The sequence below is a fragment of the Tubulanus polymorphus genome, chromosome 1 (genome assembly GCF_964204645.1).
Source record: "Tubulanus polymorphus chromosome 1, tnTubPoly1.2, whole genome shotgun sequence".
NCBI classification, from domain to species: Eukaryota; Metazoa; Nemertea; class Palaeonemertea; order Tubulaniformes; family Tubulanidae; genus Tubulanus; species Tubulanus polymorphus.
This window is the reverse complement of record NC_134025.1, coordinates 5,334,744-5,353,588: the sequence shown is the minus strand read 5'-3', so window position 1 is coordinate 5,353,588 and position 18,845 is coordinate 5,334,744. Positions and strand designations below refer to the sequence as shown.

The window sequence follows — 18,845 nt, the reverse complement described above, 5'->3', positions numbered from 1 at the left end:
CTATTTCAGTATCAATGATGATATTCATAATTCATTTTAACAACATTTCTACAACATTTTTCCAACATACACCAATTCAATCACGACGGAGAAATCTACGCCAACGATGAACCCGGAAACAAATCTGGGGAATCCCCAATGATACTGCGAGTGCGTATTCGAGGACTATGGCCCAAGTCCGTAGAACTATAACGGAATAGTTCTATGTAATAACCGACTAGTTAGGTAAGGTTTGAAAAAAGGTGTTTGTTTTTGCGTAATTATTCCTTATCTCTGTGTATTTTTCTTAATGGATCTTAAGCCTCTATGGAACATGTGGAATGTGAACGACGTTCGTTCGGTTCGACTTTTTGAAAATGAAAATCAATTTAAGGTATGACTGCAGTTTAGGTGTCCCTAATGGTTATGTACCTAACCTTACCATAACACTATTCTTTAATAACACTAGTGCCACCAAGTGGATAGGTGACCCAAACTGCAGTTAGATCGACCCCCTAGTCGATGAGATCTGTGGTCCCTAAAACCTATCTTATCATATATAGAGGGCAGCATAATATCCACTTTCAGTTGTGTAGTTCTGTATGATGCATCTAATTTTGAACTGGCAATACAACCATGGATGAATTCACGTGTGACGCTTTGCACCAGGCAGCAAAATACGATGACTTTGATTTCCTAAAACGTTGTTTAACACAAGAAAAATCACTTCAAAAAATCAACTGTCCAGATGACCATGGCTTCACCCCTTTATTAAAAGCCATAGAGCATAATTCCAGTCGATGTTTGAAGAAACTGCTAGAATGTGGAGGTGAGAGTTTCCCGGTATTTTAGTCTCATGTAAAATGTGTCCTACACTGATTCCCCTTTATTCATTGATTGCATAAGTTTGAACTGCAAGATAGTGATACACCCTGTTCCCTATGATATAGTCAGATTGATGACATCTATTATTCATGATTTATTACCTTTTCAGCTGAGCCAAATCTGGCAAGTGATCTTTACGATGAAGAAACTTGTGGATTTATCAGAGATATGGTGAGATCGGAGAATTACTCTGTTGTCTCGAGTCAGGTGTTTTGATTCTCACTGTTCCTATGTTTGTAAATTCTATATTCAATTTTTTGTATATTTTTCCCCTAGACACCAATGCACTTAGCTGTCACAAAAAATAAGTTTGATTTGGTGAAATGCTTGTTGTTGTATGACATTGACCTGGCATTGAAAAATGGCGATTCACTGACAGCTGAAGACATAGCAAAATGTAATGGTTATTATGATATCATCAATCTCATCCAAGAAGAGATAAGTGAGTCACTCATGCTACAGAATTTGTTGAATGCGATGACCATGTGGCTATAGGCTTATGAGTGTAACTAATGACCTGTACTTTTTATTTGATTTTTAGTGCAAAGAACTGAAAAACTGAATAGTTGCAAACAACGTAAGTTTATCAAATGTGTCAATATCATTACTCCTATTTTAGTGTATTCATTTTCATTCATTTGATTGATTACAGAATTCATTGATGCATGCAGAAATGGTGATGTGAGAACTGCTAATGATTTGGCCGACCAAATACTTGATTTTGATACTTTTATTAACGAACAAATAGGAAACACAGCAACTCTACTATATAAGTATGTTTTTAGTTTAATTTAATGTCTAATTTCTATATCTCCACATCATTTTATTTTTAATTCCGGTACTTGATTTCAGCGCCTGCGATGCAAATATGTTTGATACTGTTGTCTTGCTCATTGGAAAAGGTGCAGACTTATCTATTGCTCATGCAACAACTGGCCAGTTACCAATTCATGTTGCTTGTAAACACAAAAAGAAATTGCTTCATGTATTGTTGTCTGTAAGTTCACTATTCAAGTTCTATCTTACTAGAAAATGCTTTCCATCAATTCCTACAATTTACATAGAAAACATATATAATAGGTGTATTATGAATAAAGGAACTAAATTTTTGCAGAGATTTCCAGCCAGTGTAAATATAGCTGATAATTTCGGATGCCTACCAGTTCACATAGCAGCCTCTGAGGGTGATCCAAAAGTACTCAAATATTTATTGGACTATCAACTTGCTGGAAATTATGATCAGGACATGCACATCTACACTATAGATGATGATGAATACTACTTTCCATTCGATATCAACACAGAGAATAAAGAGAAGAAAACTCCTCTGCAAGTTGCGTGCGAAAATAATCAAGCGGAAAATGCTGATGTTCTTCTCAGTTTTCAAGTTCCAGTAATTTCAAAGGATGATAAAGAGCCTGATGCCTTTAGCATGCTCGAAGATTCTGATGAATGTTTTCAATCTGAAGACAGCAAATTGGAAAATCCTTCATCAGAGTATTCTGAGAGTGAGAAAGGTCAGATCGATGTAATTTCTTTAGATGATATAGACGATATCAAATTACCTGATTTACCAGCCAAGAAAATTAATCCAGTCAAACCGAATTACAATGGCAAAAATCCATTGTTTTCTGCTGTGAAACGTCAGTCAATGAAAGTTGCTGAGGTTTTGTTAAAGCATGGTGCTGACCCAAACAAATCACAGGTTGATGGAGAAAAACTGAAATCACCATTGTTGGTGGCTGCATGGAATTGTGACCTGGATATGATGGATCTGCTATTGGCGCATAGAGCTCAAGATTATGATGATTGTCAATTAAGTGTCGCTATTAGTCGGCCTCATCCAAACATGATTTCAACATTACTGAAGTACAAAACATTTAAAGATGAAGAATACCATATCAACAAACAAGCTCTCAAATTTGCATTGCTGCAAAAATCTGAGGATATGAATGCCATAACAGAAAGTATTCCATCTACACAATTCAAAGATGAGGTCTATCCTAGAGTTCCAGTTGCAGTGAACTGGCGCAATGATAATTTACCTCTTTCTAAATTGCGAATTGAAAGGGGAGACATCGAAAAAGAAGAATGGCTGAAAGAATGGTTGATTGATGCAGCTACACATCATAATCCTGGAATTAACAAATCAATTGGATCTACCTTTGCCTTGTATAGCATAACACGTTTATGCATCTCTGACAACCGTCTTCATTATATTCCTGATTATATCTTTAGTTTGGCTTCTCTTCATGTGCTGGATGTATCGGGAAATGCAATTAAGGAATTGCCAGAATTCCTTCCTGGTTATTACCCAACTTGTTTGACAGAATTACATTTGGCGGAGAATCATTTAAAAACTCTACCATGTTGGCTCTTCAGTCACATGTCGGCTATCACTAAACTTGATGCGTCAGATAATGAAATTACACAAGTTCCTGGGGAAATGTGGACAGCTCCAAGTTTGAAAGAGCTGGACTTATCAGAAAATCAGCTTTGTGACTTGCCAAAAAAGAAGTTCTGTTCTTTCAAAGGAAATGTGTGTGGAAATCTACCAGAAATAGAACTTACAGATAATGATTCTCTAGTCACAACAGCACATACTGAAGATACACGCTTAGATACATCTAGTATTCCAAGACAACAATTTTCAGCCAGTAGTCGCTCCATGTCAAAGACTTTGAACTGGAAAGACATTGAAAGACATAACATTTGGGAATCAAGAATAGTTCATATAGAAGACTCAAATGAACTCCCTAATGCAGATGATAGCCCTCATTCTAAACTTACTGAACTGAATTTGTCACATAACAAATTCATGAAGATACCACAAAGTTTACCTTGTTTGGCTTCTAAGCTGACCGTACTCAATATGAGTCACAACAATCTGACTGAAGTTGGCCATCCATCCAGTTATCCTCCAAATATTGAGAAATTAGACCTTTCTAGTAATTCGATAACTGAAATCATGTCATATCCAGGAATGTTTTACATTGACTTGGAATGTTTTGAGAAGGAAATGAAGAAGAGATCAAGCACGCTATCATCAACAGCAAGGTAAGTCATTTGGATGTAATATCTCAATTTTCTCATTAATCTGCACATCCACATTTGATAATGTACATACATATAGATACAGCTTTCTGGTTAACTACTGCTGTACATTTTTGCCTCATAAAAGTTTTAATACTTTACTACCTGTGTATGAAATGGATCCTAGATTTATGCAACTTTCACTGTAGATTGCATAGAAAGTGTGGTAGGCTATATCTGTATTTTTGTCCAAATTAAGATCTAGGTGTAGTATGGAATCGGAAAGAGTCAGCCGACTGAATTATAAATGCCTGCACCGGTCACAGGATGTGTTTAAAGATTTACATACTCTGTCCCTGAATGCCAATAGGCAGCTTTCCCATATTCAACTTGTAGTGGATCCTAATCCAAAATGGTCTCAAACGGAACAGGTAATTCTTGCGGTCATAAATGGTTTTGAATTGTTACATAAACTATGTTTTTATCAATTTCAAAAAATGTGCTCTTTAGGACTCCATTCTATATATAATTTATCTTTCTAGCTCCCACCTAATGCGGATTTAATGAAGTCTCAGCCACTCTTATTTCCAAACTTATCAACTCTTGACCTTAGTCAGAATCCAAATTTAACAGAATTACCTAAGGAAATTGGACGTATGAAATCATTAAATCAGTTACTTCTTCAACAGACAATGATCAAAACTGTAAGCATTTTCAAATGTATTGTACTGATTGAATGCATTTTTGATACCAGTGCCTGTTTATAAATTCATTACAGATGAAATTTAAATTAAGTTTGCCTAATTGATACAATGTTCCAACTGATTGTCTCTTTGTGCTCTATTTTGCATAGCGTGCGGAAAAATAGTTCATTGACATTTGTTGATATGGCAATCGTGGGGAATTATGTGAATGGATTTGTAATTTTACATCAGAATTTACTTTTAATTCATCTGCAGCTGCCCACTGAAATTGGAGAGTTGCCTAATTTGTGGAATATTGATTTGGGAGGTTGCCACTTCCTTACCGGTCAGTTGAAACATCTGGTTGAGGAGAAAAGTGAAACGTCCCTCATTCGAGGGTATCTGAAGTCGCTGCATTTACAGTGAGTTAGGAAATGAATTCTTTCGTATTCGAATAATACATTTGAGAATTAATGTCTAGAAACCTACATTTTAGGAGTCTTGAATATTCTGTCTTGTAGGGAAACTGTATACAATAGACTTACTATGATGGTGGTTGGACCACAGAAAGTTGGAAAGACAGCAATGCTTGAACAGCTGAGGCATCGTGAGCATAATTCAAAGATTATTCAAAAGGTGTCGAAGGTTCTTTTTCCATTGATTAAATCCGTTTTGACCAATTAATCTCAACTGTGTCTTAGTTTATCCATACTTGTACATTATTTAATGCATGCATATGTTTATTTTACACGTTCAAGACTAGAGCTGAACGCCTAGGTTTTGAAAAAGTGAAGAGAAAAGAAAAGTCAGGGAATTATGTCCCTACCGATGGGGTTGACATTAATACTCTTATTATGAAACACGATAAGGTCCATATTCGCACATGGGACTTTGGAGGCCAGGTATATTTCTTTAATCCATACACATTAGAAATTGCTTGATAAAGCTTACAAAAACCACTTCTTAATTCACGCTGACCACTCACAATAAAAAATCCAAGCTTTATGTTGCATATGCATGTACATGTATTGTTTTTTTTTTTTAGAAAAATTTTTATGCAACCCATCAGTACTTCCTTTCCTCAAGGGCTCTATATGTAGTTGTTTGGAATATCTCACAAGATCTCGATGATGGTCTTAAGGATGTCCACCAGTGGCTTGTTAACATACAGGTAAATTTCTTATTTAAAGTTACATTTTGCTAAAAATAGTTATGGAAGAAATCTTGTGTCTATACCAGGGTATACTGGTTTATATTCTTATACCGGTATACTATGATCTGAGTATACCCTATTAAGAGTAACATATGAAAAATCAATGCAATGAACAGTATATTCCAGAATTTATATCTCACATTCAACTTCAGAATTTTGTATTCTGTTTTGTTACCGGTACGTGTATGTTATTTCATATTAGGCACGAGCTTCAAATTCTCCAGTTATTATTGTGGGAACGTACAAAGATTTGATCCCGAGTAACAAGGTGGAAAATCTTCTAATATCCATTGACAAAGAAATTAATGAGAGATTTGTGAAGATTGCAGACCCTTCAAGGGAGGGACTTCCAGTTGTTGTTGGCCATATTGAAATTTGTTGCAAAAGTTCAATCTTTGGTGGGAATAAGATGATTGATCAACTTTCCTCACTTATTCAAACAACAATTAAAAGTAAAAAAGGTAATTTTAAATGATATAGCAATATCTTCCATTTACATGTACATTAAATTAGATTAAATTAGATTACAATGTTACCTTTATAGATGGGACTGGACAACCGCTTCTTGGTCAAAAAATTCCACAATCGTATGTTGATCTTGAAGACATTGTTGTTGCAATCAGTAATGATAGATCCAAAAAATCATTGATACCAATTGTTGAAGAAAGTAGATACAAGTGGGTATATAGATAGAGTCGATACTTTGATTAGTCTTGGGTCACAAGTACAAAGCATTTATCAAAGGTCTCCATAAAGGCTTACGAATTCTGGTACTTGACATCCCATTTAAAACATTCAATCATCCAGGCCTAAGAAATGTTTTTATTTTGTTAGAGCTGAAATCCAAGACCAAATGCGCATACGTAAACGCAAGTCATTTGACCCTGATGAACTCAGACAGGCCACAAAGTTCTTGAATTCATATGGTAATGCAAAGATCAGATACATTTAAGGCAAAGTCGGTATATGTAGTAAAGGTAATTTAGATAAGTAGCATATTGTATTCATAGGTGTAATTCTTCATTACGATGATCCGTCATTGAGCAAATGGTATTTTTTGGACCCACAGTGGTTATGTGATATGTTAGCCACAATGATGTCTCCAACCATTGGTCAAAGTTGTAAGTTCACTTACTGGTTTTATCCTACTTTTTCTTCTCTGTAAGCTATCTATCTAGCTGATGACAAAAATAATGTATCTACCACATGTCTATTCTTTGCACTCTTTTTATCATTTTGAATTGATTTTTCCTAATTCTTTGATTTCAGGGAAGATGCACATTGATAATCTGGTGCTGCATTTCAAAGACTCAAAGTACAATCACAAGGATATGCACAAATACGTGATCAGTCTTTTGAGTAAATTTGAACTGGCTTTACAGTATGATGAGTCGCATTTCCTTATCGCGCCTCTTTTACCAACAGAATTAGAATTGATAGATAAGCTGTCTAGTAATGACCCTACTGGGATTGCAGAATCTTGGGTAAGTGCTTCATAAACCTTAATGCAAAAGAAGTCGGATTGAAAATCACCATGGTTTAGAATCTTAGATGTTCCATCTTAAGGTTTCATTTGTGTGAATGTATCGCTCGTCACTTTCAGATTCCACTCAAGGTTTTCCCTTACAAATGTGAGTCAATTGATGTTTCAAGATTGACAGCAGTAACCAGGTTATCTGGTTCTTCACGAGAGAAAAGAACGAAATTCTATGTTCCTTTGCCGGTGGCTTCAGATTTGAAGCCAAGGTCTTCAAGTGGTGTGTCTATTGAAGCAGCTTCACACATGTTGAAGAAAACATGTAAACTCAATCCAGCAGCATCTATGATTCGGCTATATCTAATGTCATACTTTCCGAGTGGATTTTGGCCACGGTTGATTACAAGACTACTCGGCGATGAACCAATGACATCAAATATTTCTCAGCTCTATGTCATTCCAGATGATATTCAAAATTTGATTCCATCATCTGGAAAAGCAGAGTGGCTCTGCTATCAAACTGGTCTTGAACTAGTGTTGTTTGGTCGTTCGATTGTTTTGGTGCGAGAGATTACTTCTGATACATGCAGTCCTCTATTTGACTATCACAAGCGCAATATGGTCTTATGCGTGGATACTGACAATTCAAGCCAGCATCAATGTTTGAACTTAAAAAAGTATTCAGTCCTTGAGATTCTGATTCCACATTATGAAATGCAGTTCTATCGTGAGAATTCAAAGCCTATTTTCATCCACCAAGATCACTGCTACTCCACCAAGATCCTAGCAAATATTGTGTTGTGCATTGACAACCTTCTTGAGGACTGGTATCCAAATGTCAATGGTCGATTCAGACAGATGAGTGATGGGATGAATATGGTGTTCAGAATTGTACCCTGTATAAATTGTTGCATGCAACATACCTGTCAGAATGAACTAAGTGAAAAGTTAACAGTAGGAGTTAGTTCAATATTCAACAAGAATGACCAAGCTGATTTGAATTCGGAAAAATATGATGATTGTCAAAACAAGTAAGTGACCACTTTGTCTCAATCGCGATACATTGTAATACATACACGACATGTGTCTAACTGTATGACATTCATTTCTTTGTAGTGAAAAGCAAACCAAGAACCTGTATGTTTTTACGGTAGAATACTGTATAGACCACGTCCAATCATGCCGCTCTGTTGTTTGTCCAGTGCATGATTCTCTAGCTGATCCATGTACAGTTGACATTCGAAACTGGTATCACTTTGCACCTGATTTAGTAAGGCATTGTTTTTCGAACAACACAAAATGTTTTCATTTCGATGTAATGTTCCACATATTATAATGGCTTATAAGCATGCCAGTATATATGTATTTCAGGCTTTTCTGGATCTCCCCGATAGCCAACTGATCAGTAATAAGAAACTCCTGCGGGAGAAGCTTTTAAGCAGTGGAGGATTTGGCGTAGTTTATAAGGCTACGCTCAATGTATGTATAATATTTTTGTGAATATTATTTCCACATAACCTTGGTATAAGTGAATCCAGGGTTTAGTTGTTGTATTATAGAAAACAGAGAAAACTTCTGTGGAAGTTGCATGGAAATTGATTGAGCTTGTACACCCAGGTAGAACTGCTGATGCTACAGCGCGCAATGAATATGAGGTACCGTAAGAAAGCAGTTGAGTCATGATTGGTCATTCATTTTGTACTGCTTGTTAATGGAAAAGTATGGGTTTGTTGCAGGCCAAATTGGACAGATTGAATAGAGATCCTTTACGTCGAGCTTGTGAATCATATCTGTTTGCACGTCATGAATGCAGCATTATGACCCAGCTAAATCATGAGCACATAGTCAAGTATATTGGCTTATGTGTTCACCCAGTCAGTTTAATTCTTGAATTAGCACCATGTGGTGAGCTGTCCAGCATTCTGAAAAACTTTATGCGGAATGGCGCATCTTTACCTGTATTTGCTATTAGTCAAATAATCATCAAGGTAAAGAAAAATATTTTCTTACCGATTTTGTCATTTTGAATACATCAACGCATTCAGTCTACTGATCTCTAATACTGGTTACAGATTTCATCTGCTTTGGAATACCTACATTCGAAGAGTATCCACCACCGTGATTTGAAATCGAGCAATGTCATGGTTTGGTCGATGCCTCTACCACATCAGGATTTTGATCCAATGATGGCCGTAAGTGTGAAACTGTCCGATTATGGTATCAGTCGATTTATTCAAACCCAAAGCTCTAAAGGCTATGCGGGAACTGCTGGTTATATGGCTCCTGAAATCATTAGACACATGGGTGAAGACTGTTACAATGAAAAAGTCGATTGTTTTTCATTTGGAATGTTCATATATGAACTATTGACACTACGCCAGCCGTATGAAAATGAGGAGCCTAAAGCAGCTATACTGAATAATGCTCGACCTTTTCTATCTAACAAGGTAATGTTTAAATGTGGAATATCACAGGGGCATTGGAAGCAATTTTCGATTGCCGCGGCCAATTGCCATTTTTTTACAGATCCTAATATTGCTGCAGCGAATTTACTTAAATTTCGTCAAAAACATAGTATAGAAACGTTATTCAGTAAATTATTGACGTGGCTTTCGCCGCTGTAGTCGCTACGGTTCCTGCGCCACTGTATCAAGAGAAAAAACCAAACTGATATGCAGTCAATATAAATGAGGTGATGACATGGGTTTATTCCAGTGCTGGAATGTTCCTACACACATTTTGGATTTGATGGCTCTGTGTTGGTGCGATGAACCTAATGATAGACCATCCGCGAAAGAGATTCATCAAATTTCCAAGAATCCTCAGTTTTGTCACATGATGTCAGCTGTGTCGTTCCCCACAAAAGTCGATGTCAATTCTGCAGTTACTGTCATAAGGACATTACCAGATGGTAAATTAGTCTCTTGGTCATTTTATTTGTATAGAATTCCTGCTACTTTTTACGGTACTTTCAATTTCTTAATTTGACTTCTAGATGATGATTTTGATGTTACTAGTGATTTATGGCTTGCGTCCTCAAGTTCAAATTCTGATACTCTGGAAGTTATTTCATATGAAAATCAGCAACCTCGGACAATTATGGTAATGTAACTTCTTTCAAATTCATTGAGAATATATGTTGTGTGATTCAGAGCAGGTAGAACTAAGTTGGCTTGTTACCTATAAATACTGGTATGGGGATTTCTTTCTACCACTCAGCGTACTGTTTCATAATTTTATGAGCTTGGTTTAGTAACTTATATATTTTCAGAGTCTGACTGAGTTAAACTGTAAGGTTTGCACTATGTGCCAGGTGAATGAATATATGTGGTGTGCAAGCCAGAGAGGCACATTGTCTATATACTGGTAGGTCCATATTGAGCTTTATTCAAAATTATATGATTATATACACTCACTGCAGTCACCGCCTGTACTCAAATGTACCATTCTTTATTTTCAGTCTTGAGGAATATGAAGAAAAGTTTTCTTTTTCATTGAGTGTCGACAAAAACCCTACCTATCATGCAACCAACATGTTGTTCTTGAAAGACCGGCAACAGGTCTTGCTGACAATGACAGATGGCCAGTTTATTGTCTGTAATGCCTTTGGTTCTGGTGATGCGTGTATGTTATTTGAAGAGTGGCTTGATCAAGAACCGATTTTAAAGAGATTTGGAGACACAAGAAAACCAAATTTATGTCTTGCTGTATTTCCATTTACTGAGGAACAAAGGTACTGTAAACAATGATCGTATTTACATGAGCTTCCATAGTACTAGAAATACAATCACCTTCGATGCAAGGAGGGATCTCATCATTAACTGTCATATTCTAAAGAAAAAAGTGAATATTTATGTAATTTTGTATAATAATACTGTTGCACATTTTTCATTTTAAGGCTGGAAATATGGTGTGGGCAGGATAGAGGAGTTATACAAATCTGGAATTATGACGATACGAAACAGCCATTGAAAACCTTGAATCATTTCAATCCCATCAATGAGCATGTCAAGAGTTACTTCATCGTTTCTTCACCAGATGATAACAAATCGCTGTGGTCGTATGTTTGTCCTGGTAAATTTAATAGAATTTTCTCTTTATATTTCAGCAATTAAATTTGAATATAACAGAAATCTGCTGATATTTCACCACTAGTGGTGAGATTATCAGCAGATTTCTGTTATATTCTATGGTAGTTTTGACAACACCAATAATGAGTTGGCACTTTATCTATTTTAGGAAACCATGTATTCCGTTGGGATGGAACAAGACGTTGGAAGGTTGCGGTTTTAGATTGCTCGAAATGCATTCCAATTGAGAATAAAGATATCATTAAGAAACACATAAACAATGGCAGACTTCAAGGTATATATGATGTATTGGCTGTTTGATTTGTTGTCACAGTCATTTTCTTAGTAAATTACAGTGAGATTTACCGTATATGTAACTCATTTACAGCCGCTCATTGTCAAGTGACTGCACTGAATGTACTTTACAATGAAGTATACATTGGAACAACTTGGGGCTGCATCATCATAGCAGATAAGAATACCATGAGACCCATAACTACTATTCGATGTCACTCAAGATGTGAAAACTATGTCAACTCAATTCTGTCGATACCGATCATAGATGTAATTCCGAAACAGAATGGTAGCACTGCTGAAGAAGTGAATTATCATGCTAAAGAAGCTATATTGACTGTAGGTCGTGGATACAGAAATCTTATGCGTTTGACCAAAGCATTTCCGCGTGAAATGCAAATGCCGAAGTACAAATCCGATATTTTTGTCTTAACATTCTTCTCAGAGGACTGGCAATACTACTAGGCCTGTAAGTCAATAAGTACTCTAGAGAACATACTTGCCAAAAAGTCACTCATGTAGTAGGCCCGTAATAATTTTGTATCATGTTGGTGCTTTAAATGATTTTATACAATATCTGCAACTTTCAGATAACAGATTATATTTAAATTCTTACTTATAATTATTCAAACCATAGCTGCGCTAAGTACCATAATTTTAACAGATGTTTTTTATATGGATAATGCAATATTCAAGCTCAATTATTTTCTTTTCAAAAAACATTATTTTCTATACATGAATATTTTTCATATATGCAGGAAATATTAGGTATTACTGAAGCAATACTCTTCATACACTTTGTATCGAATGAGTTATTGTTGATCATGTGATAAATATTGTGTATTGCAATTTTTTCAGAAGGTGCTGTACTAATAAATATGCATGGATAACATATTATATAAACGTGCTTTTTCTTAAAATTTGCTATGAATAAATAAGTTTCTTTAAATTTTAGTATCAGTGTTTTCATAAGTCAAGAGATATATAACTCGGGACGATATGATCTTTATCCTTTACTGCATTTTTTATATCTGGATTTGCGGCGAATCACCATTCCTCTTAATGTAAAAGTATCTCCTTAAAAATAGCTGAATCCGTCCCAAAATAAGACAAGCTAATTAGATATTGACTTAATACTTTCCACTAAAATATTTATTATCAACCTATTAATAACAACAGTGATATGTTCATACTGGTTGCAAATTCCACCAATATGCGCCTGTATAAATGAAAATGATTGATAAAGTGTAATCGATCTAGTTTATTTCATAACACAATTAAAACATCAAAAATGAAAATGTCTGCACACGAAATCAATATATATGTTTATATAAATCACAGATAGCTTGCATTCCAGTCTTCATTTCAGTATCACTAATAATGTAAATCTTTTTATAAACGTAATGAAAATTTATTTAATCACAGATGTAAATAATGTACATGTTCATATGATACACAAACAAGATAATCAGCAGATTAGGACAATCATGTTCCAGCAGGTATTGGAAAATGGTTCAAATTTTTGCAAATTAATACGCACAATTTGGGTGAAATTACCATTGATAATCAACTAAAATATTTCGTGGATAGAGTCACGATTCAGCTTTAATCAAACAACAAACAGTTTTTGGCATTACACGATAAGTCGTGATCCAGGAATATATCGAGAGTCACACCAGATATTTGATTCGCCACAATTGATTAACTGGCGCTTGCATTGTCGACAGCGATGGTATTTGTCACATTGTTCATGGACGAGTATTCCCGGAGTGGAATTGTACTCGCGTTCTTCACGTTCGCGATTGAGTTTCATCTTGTATGATTTCGCCCAATCGGCCTCGAGTTTCTTTCGATTGCTATAGTAGCGGTCAAATCGCGTTGCGCGATCCTGTTTTAGCCTGAAAACAAGACGATGATTTAAATATTTTTCTCCATTAACAACATCGTAAATGGTTCACTTATACTCACTCATCTTTTGTTCTTTTGAGGACATTTTCTTCCTCTTTTTGATCTTGAAGTCGTTTTAAAATCGCTTCTCTTTTCCTTTGTGCGACAACATCGAGTTGTTCCTTGTAGAGATCATTAGCTCTAGCCCTCTGGTCAAGCAGTTTCTCATTATTGACATCATTCTTGCCAAAAATTGGTTCTAGGGAATCTGATTCGCGGGGGGGTAATGGCAATGGTTTGAATTTTAGCTGAAATTATACAATGAAAAATGCTCGTATGCTTACCTGCTGCTAAGCGAAAATTCGTGTTACATTTGATCCTCATGTAATGGAAGGATTCGATTTGAATGATTTTAGAGGATACAATAAAATGGCTTAAACTGATTAAAAATGGAAAATAGATGAATAAATAAAACAGAATGGTTTATTCAAACAGAGATGGAATAGTAAAAGAAAAGAATGCCAAAACTTCAGAATTCTTAGCGTTTAGCAGTATTTAGATAATTTTATTTTATAATTTTATTCATGGGTAACCAACTGGTAACCAAAAAATTCTTCCATCTCCCTTATGAACAATAAATTGAAAAGTAATATGGAAAAGCAAGCAAGCTAACTGGCATGCAATGGGTGTACATCTTAGTGCACATAACGAAGTGATTACCGGAGGCTTATTTTCAAAGTTAGTCGGTGAATTAGACAGATTAAGAGGTGAAAGTCGGCGCAGACGAGGAATCCGATCACGGATATCAATCTGTAGGATAAATCTCATTAAAGCATTTATAAGGAAGGATATTAGATAAAAGCATAGGGGAAAAGATTCATAGAGATGGTGAAATTAGAGTAAGAGAAGGAATCTTAGAGATGATGTTCTATCAAATACCTGAGCTGATAATGCTTTTTTGTACTGATCTTGTTGATCGACTTTATCGCGTAAATATTGTTCCCTTTGAGCAGCAAGACTACAATAGAATTTTAGATGAGTACATGGTATTTTAGATGAGTACATGTATGGTTATTTCATATATATAAATGCGTGTCCATGAAAAACCTAGATACGTGAATTGGTGTAGATTGAATGACTTACTCTTCAGCTAACTGAACTTGTTCTAGACGCTCGAGGAATTTTTCATCAGCCCTCGTTTTAACAAATTTGTCACGCTTGGCATTGACCTAGAATATCAATGATTTTATGAATGAAAGGCGATTGCCTTGTAATGGAATAATGGCTTGCACAACATTTTATATGCAGTCTTACTTACCTGACCACCAAGCATCTTGTGCAATTCATCTTGTTTAATATAACGAGGTGGAGTGAGTGGACGCTTTTGGAATATATATGATGACTAAAAGATAAAAATTAGAAAAAACATCACACCAAATGCAAACTACCTATCATATATTTATCGCACACATATTATTCAATGCACTTACATAGAATGAATTTGGGCGTTGTTTGACCTTATCCTTATTGCCCTCGGCTACACCAAGATTAAAAGCAGCCATTTTCTGATTTTCGTGCCTCCTCGCTACGTGTTCAGCCTGATCTTTCAACATAGCTTCAGTATCTTGAAGATGTTGATACTGTTGCAGAAGTCGGTCTTCTTCTTTTTCGCGTTGTTCCCTTTCTTCCGTAAATGATACTGGAATGTTTTTCTTCTCTCGTTGATGGCATAAGTAACACAGCTCTTGTCCAGCATTGCTATGTCCGCACGCCGATTTAGGCGGAGAGGGCGGTAGCGGCAACAATCTAGATCCATGAGCGATGTCACTTTTAGGTCGTGTTGTTTCATCTAATAGACTTCGTGGTCGATTCGGTGTTAGTAATGGCTTCAATTCAGCAGGTGGAGAAGGAATCTTTAAACCACTAAAAACAAAAAGCACAATAATAAATAAATCCACTGACTTTCGATACCATGAAAATCATCAGACTAACTTAAACGATGAAGAAGTAGATGATCTTTCAAATATACCATCACAACCATAATCCAAAAACATTGACATTGTGACAAATATTTTGCAACAGGGTTCTACATATACAGAGATGGTTGTATAACTATCTGAACAACTTCTGACTTCCCTTCCTTTATAAGGACTCGCCAATTAGATAAATTATTCATCCCTTGACAACGAGTTCAATATAAACTTCCACGGGTGGAAACAATTTAGACCGAATGTTTTATTCATACCCGATGGGTGTTAGATGAACAATATAGCGTGCGAGACAATGAACCCAGTCTGAAAACATGTCTCGGTGAACAGAAAAGATTAATGAATATTTAAAATGGAACTAAATTGAATTCCTACCGACATGCGAGTATGTCAGCAAAGGCCAGCCAATTTTTAACAGAGCCTAATTAAAGCTTTCCAATCAGACCAATTTGTTTGCCTGACCAAATCAAACCTACCCTTCCTCAGTAAACATGAAAGGAGCTGGGCTTGATTTGCTGAGTATGCTAGCTTTTGACATTCTACCAGTAATGATCTCATCATTAAGACTAACAGCAGTTGCTTGAGCCATTGGAACAACCATTCGTGAGTTTCGGCCACTTCCAACTACGCTCAATTGTGGACTTTCTGCAAAAGTAAATAGGAATAAATTAATTTCAGACTGTATAGGGTAGAGGATAGGATTGAATAATTCTACACAAATGTTATTTTCAAGAACAATAACAATTTACTGTTAAGAATTTGTGAACGTATTCAGTTGTTTAAAGGTAAAACATTTCCAATTAAGGTCATTAATATAGTTAAGTAAATAAGAAAGGGGTTGTAAATAGGTCTTTTGTAATAGGTCTATCCTTATACATAAATACCTAATACACATGCAGTCTGACCACTAATATTTCAATATACCTGGTCGATCAGTTTCTTCGTGCTCAACATTAAGCAATTGAGCTGTGCAATCATCCAGATTGTCAGGAAATATTTCAGCAGTTTGCTGCACAAGTTCAGTATCTTCATCAATTGTGGGCATTGTCTGTTGTTTTACACCATCTTCATTTACATTAGTTTGCGAGATCCTTAACAGAAAAAATAATTCATCATCGGTTACGAACAAATCTAACTTCAAGTCGACCTTATAATTGAAATCATTTCTCGGGGATATGAAATCATGCATTTTTTAAGGAGATTTACAACAGGTTATAAACGATGATATTAGATTCTATCAATTTCCACATGAATCTGAGAAGGGAAATTCAACATGAGAGCCAAGGGTCGAATCGGAATTATTTCCAGAATAGATATGAATAAGACTATATGAACAGCAAATAGATAAGGTTGTTAAGAGTAAAACTAAGGGATTATTATATATAATGCAGTATAGATTCAATCACAGACAGCAAGGACACAAACTATGATAAATAGTATAAAACTTACATAGTGGGGCTTGACATTGGTCTACTAAAGAAAATAGATTTTACTATGAAACTGTTTGATTTTTTACAGGTACAACAGATGTTGAATCTTCTTAAATAATGATGGGAAATTGGATACCTTTTAACTAGTGAAAATGGTTTTAAGTATTAATATTTTTAAAAAAGAAATCAAATCACCTACCTTGGAAGGATTAAAGTATTGTTGCTAGATCTAGTTAGTGGTCTGTCAGTCATAACAGAGTCACATGTTCCTGGTCTCTGAATTGAAAATTTATTCAACAATACATCATCATGATTTATTAATGGTTCAATTCGAAATCCATATCTTATCAACCGTCATATAGGCTATATCAGTGACAACGAGTTTACTTACATTCTTCAAAGATTCAACTAATCGACCAGAGCCGTCCATACTGTTCAGAAATTCCTTGTAGAATTTCATTTTGACTTTAGACTCTTTGAGTTGAAGACGACCAATACCATTAAATGTAAACTCAACATTGCGTTTTGATGCCACAGACCGATTGAGGGCCAGTAATACTTCTTTTACACAACTTTCAACTGTATCTCTATCGAAAGGACTCTCAGCAGCTAGCGCAGAGAAGTTCAGCTGAACTATAGGTATTTGGCCTGTATGGGAGAAAGATATTCATCAATATTCATATTACATTAGCCTTTATTTGTATTGGATATTGCTTGATAGTATGTCCAGTGATTGGCGACATTAAATAAACAAGCTGGTGAGATAAGGTGATTGACCAAGTAAACTTGATAATATATCTTCTTTGTTTGAATGTGGTAATTGACAGACAACACCAGTAACAGTAGACTAGTGGTCATAAAACGTAGTCAATCAATACTCTTTAAAGCCTAGTATGTACAGGTATTCATAAAAGCGCCACAAGTCAGTTAAATACATTATAGGCCTATGTACAATAGGAGTGTAAGCAGTTTATAGGCGTAACTCAGTCAAACCACCTCAAATTAATTCACCTGCTAAAAAGTTACAAAGTATAACTCTTAAAGGTTTTACCTGGAGTATGATGCTTTGTATTATTAAGACCATGAGTTTGGGCGAATTTTTCGGAAAGCATGAATAACGGTCGTTGGATGAGAATGTATTTGTTGTTGCCAATATCCAGTTTCTTTTGGCTGAAGGAGAATGTGCCCAGTCCTGGAATGTGTACACCCTTCAATAAAGAATATCGATTTAAACATTAAGCAATCTTCATCTCATTTTAGTGGAGAAAGCTTTCAGAAAATGTATTTACCTTAGAATTTGACATCTGCTTTTCAATAAATTCAGAAACATTTTGCCATACATGAACAACATCTGAAACGTAATTAGATATTGTAGACCTCTATTTCTCATTGCGAAAAAGTTTTTTAAGTCAACTCAAAATCAGACTACGAGAAAGGATCACATACTATATCGACATGTCGTACATCATGAGTCAGTTTCAGTCATTTAATTAACTTGAGTTGAGTGTGAGAGGTCTAATTTTGTTCTTTTTTATTCTTAATCTTACCATCTTCGCTTAAATCAGGTCCAATCGTCGAGAATTTTGACCGTTTGGCCTCATGGACCAAGCCTTGCATAACTTCGGTCATCTTATCGCCATACAATCCCAAATTTCCCCCAACGTCGCCTTCGAAGGCGAATTAAATACAGTTTATGTTCAGTAAATCGAGTAATGCCCTTCGATTTGTGTCAACCATGTATAAACGTTGCTAAGGGAATTCCGGTAATTCCCGGTAGTGACGTCATTTGTCACTTCGGCTAGGGGAATTCTCGTAAATCCCGGTAGTGACGTCACTGACAGTTCGCGACATCGCACGCGATCTTCGGATTGGTTCGTTAATTTCCGTGCGGCCGTATTTGTTTACA

The 18,845-nt window shown here is 35.7% G+C and overlaps 2 protein-coding genes across 5 annotated transcripts; one reads left to right on the top strand and one right to left on the bottom strand.

The window, feature by feature from the left end:
- The first annotated feature begins 117 nt into the window (after positions 1-117).
- On the top strand, positions 118-12,535 carry LOC141902457 (leucine-rich repeat serine/threonine-protein kinase 1-like). Its single transcript, XM_074790193.1, has 32 exons — positions 118-225; positions 568-808; positions 974-1,035; positions 1,141-1,306; positions 1,406-1,441; positions 1,517-1,637; positions 1,717-1,861; positions 1,979-3,921; positions 4,157-4,328; positions 4,440-4,601; positions 4,857-5,002; positions 5,102-5,216; positions 5,339-5,482; positions 5,626-5,751; positions 5,996-6,254; positions 6,338-6,470; positions 6,628-6,719; positions 6,804-6,914; positions 7,063-7,277; positions 7,397-8,301; positions 8,387-8,540; positions 8,642-8,749; positions 8,830-8,925; positions 9,007-9,258; positions 9,343-9,717; positions 9,986-10,181; positions 10,266-10,372; positions 10,542-10,636; positions 10,731-11,003; positions 11,169-11,344; positions 11,510-11,635; positions 11,729-12,535. The coding sequence occupies exons 2-32, from the start codon at positions 616-618 to the stop codon at positions 12,097-12,099; spliced, it is 7,575 nt and encodes a 2,524-aa protein (XP_074646294.1). The 5' UTR covers positions 118-225; positions 568-615; the 3' UTR covers positions 12,100-12,535.
- A 240-nt stretch (positions 12,536-12,775) lies between these two features.
- On the bottom strand, positions 12,776-18,678 carry LOC141903735 (coiled-coil domain-containing protein 81-like). 4 transcript variants are annotated; one of them, XM_074791999.1, is made up of 14 exons: positions 18,487-18,678; positions 18,229-18,290; positions 17,991-18,147; positions 17,331-17,587; positions 17,139-17,215; positions 16,959-16,982; positions 16,434-16,600; positions 15,986-16,154; positions 15,012-15,444; positions 14,840-14,923; positions 14,665-14,750; positions 14,461-14,539; positions 13,603-13,829; positions 12,776-13,532 (listed from the first exon to the last, which is right to left on the bottom strand). In XM_074791999.1, the coding sequence occupies exons 1-14, from the start codon at positions 18,566-18,568 to the stop codon at positions 13,268-13,270; spliced, it is 2,169 nt and encodes a 722-aa protein (XP_074648100.1). In that variant the 5' UTR covers positions 18,569-18,678; the 3' UTR covers positions 12,776-13,267. The 4 variants fall into 4 exon arrangements, with proteins under 4 accessions (XP_074648100.1, XP_074648110.1, XP_074648126.1 ...); XM_074792009.1 differs by having other exon boundaries at positions 16,959-16,979; XM_074792025.1 differs by having other exon boundaries at positions 17,991-18,131; positions 18,487-18,531.
- Between the last annotated feature and the right edge of the window lie 167 nt (positions 18,679-18,845).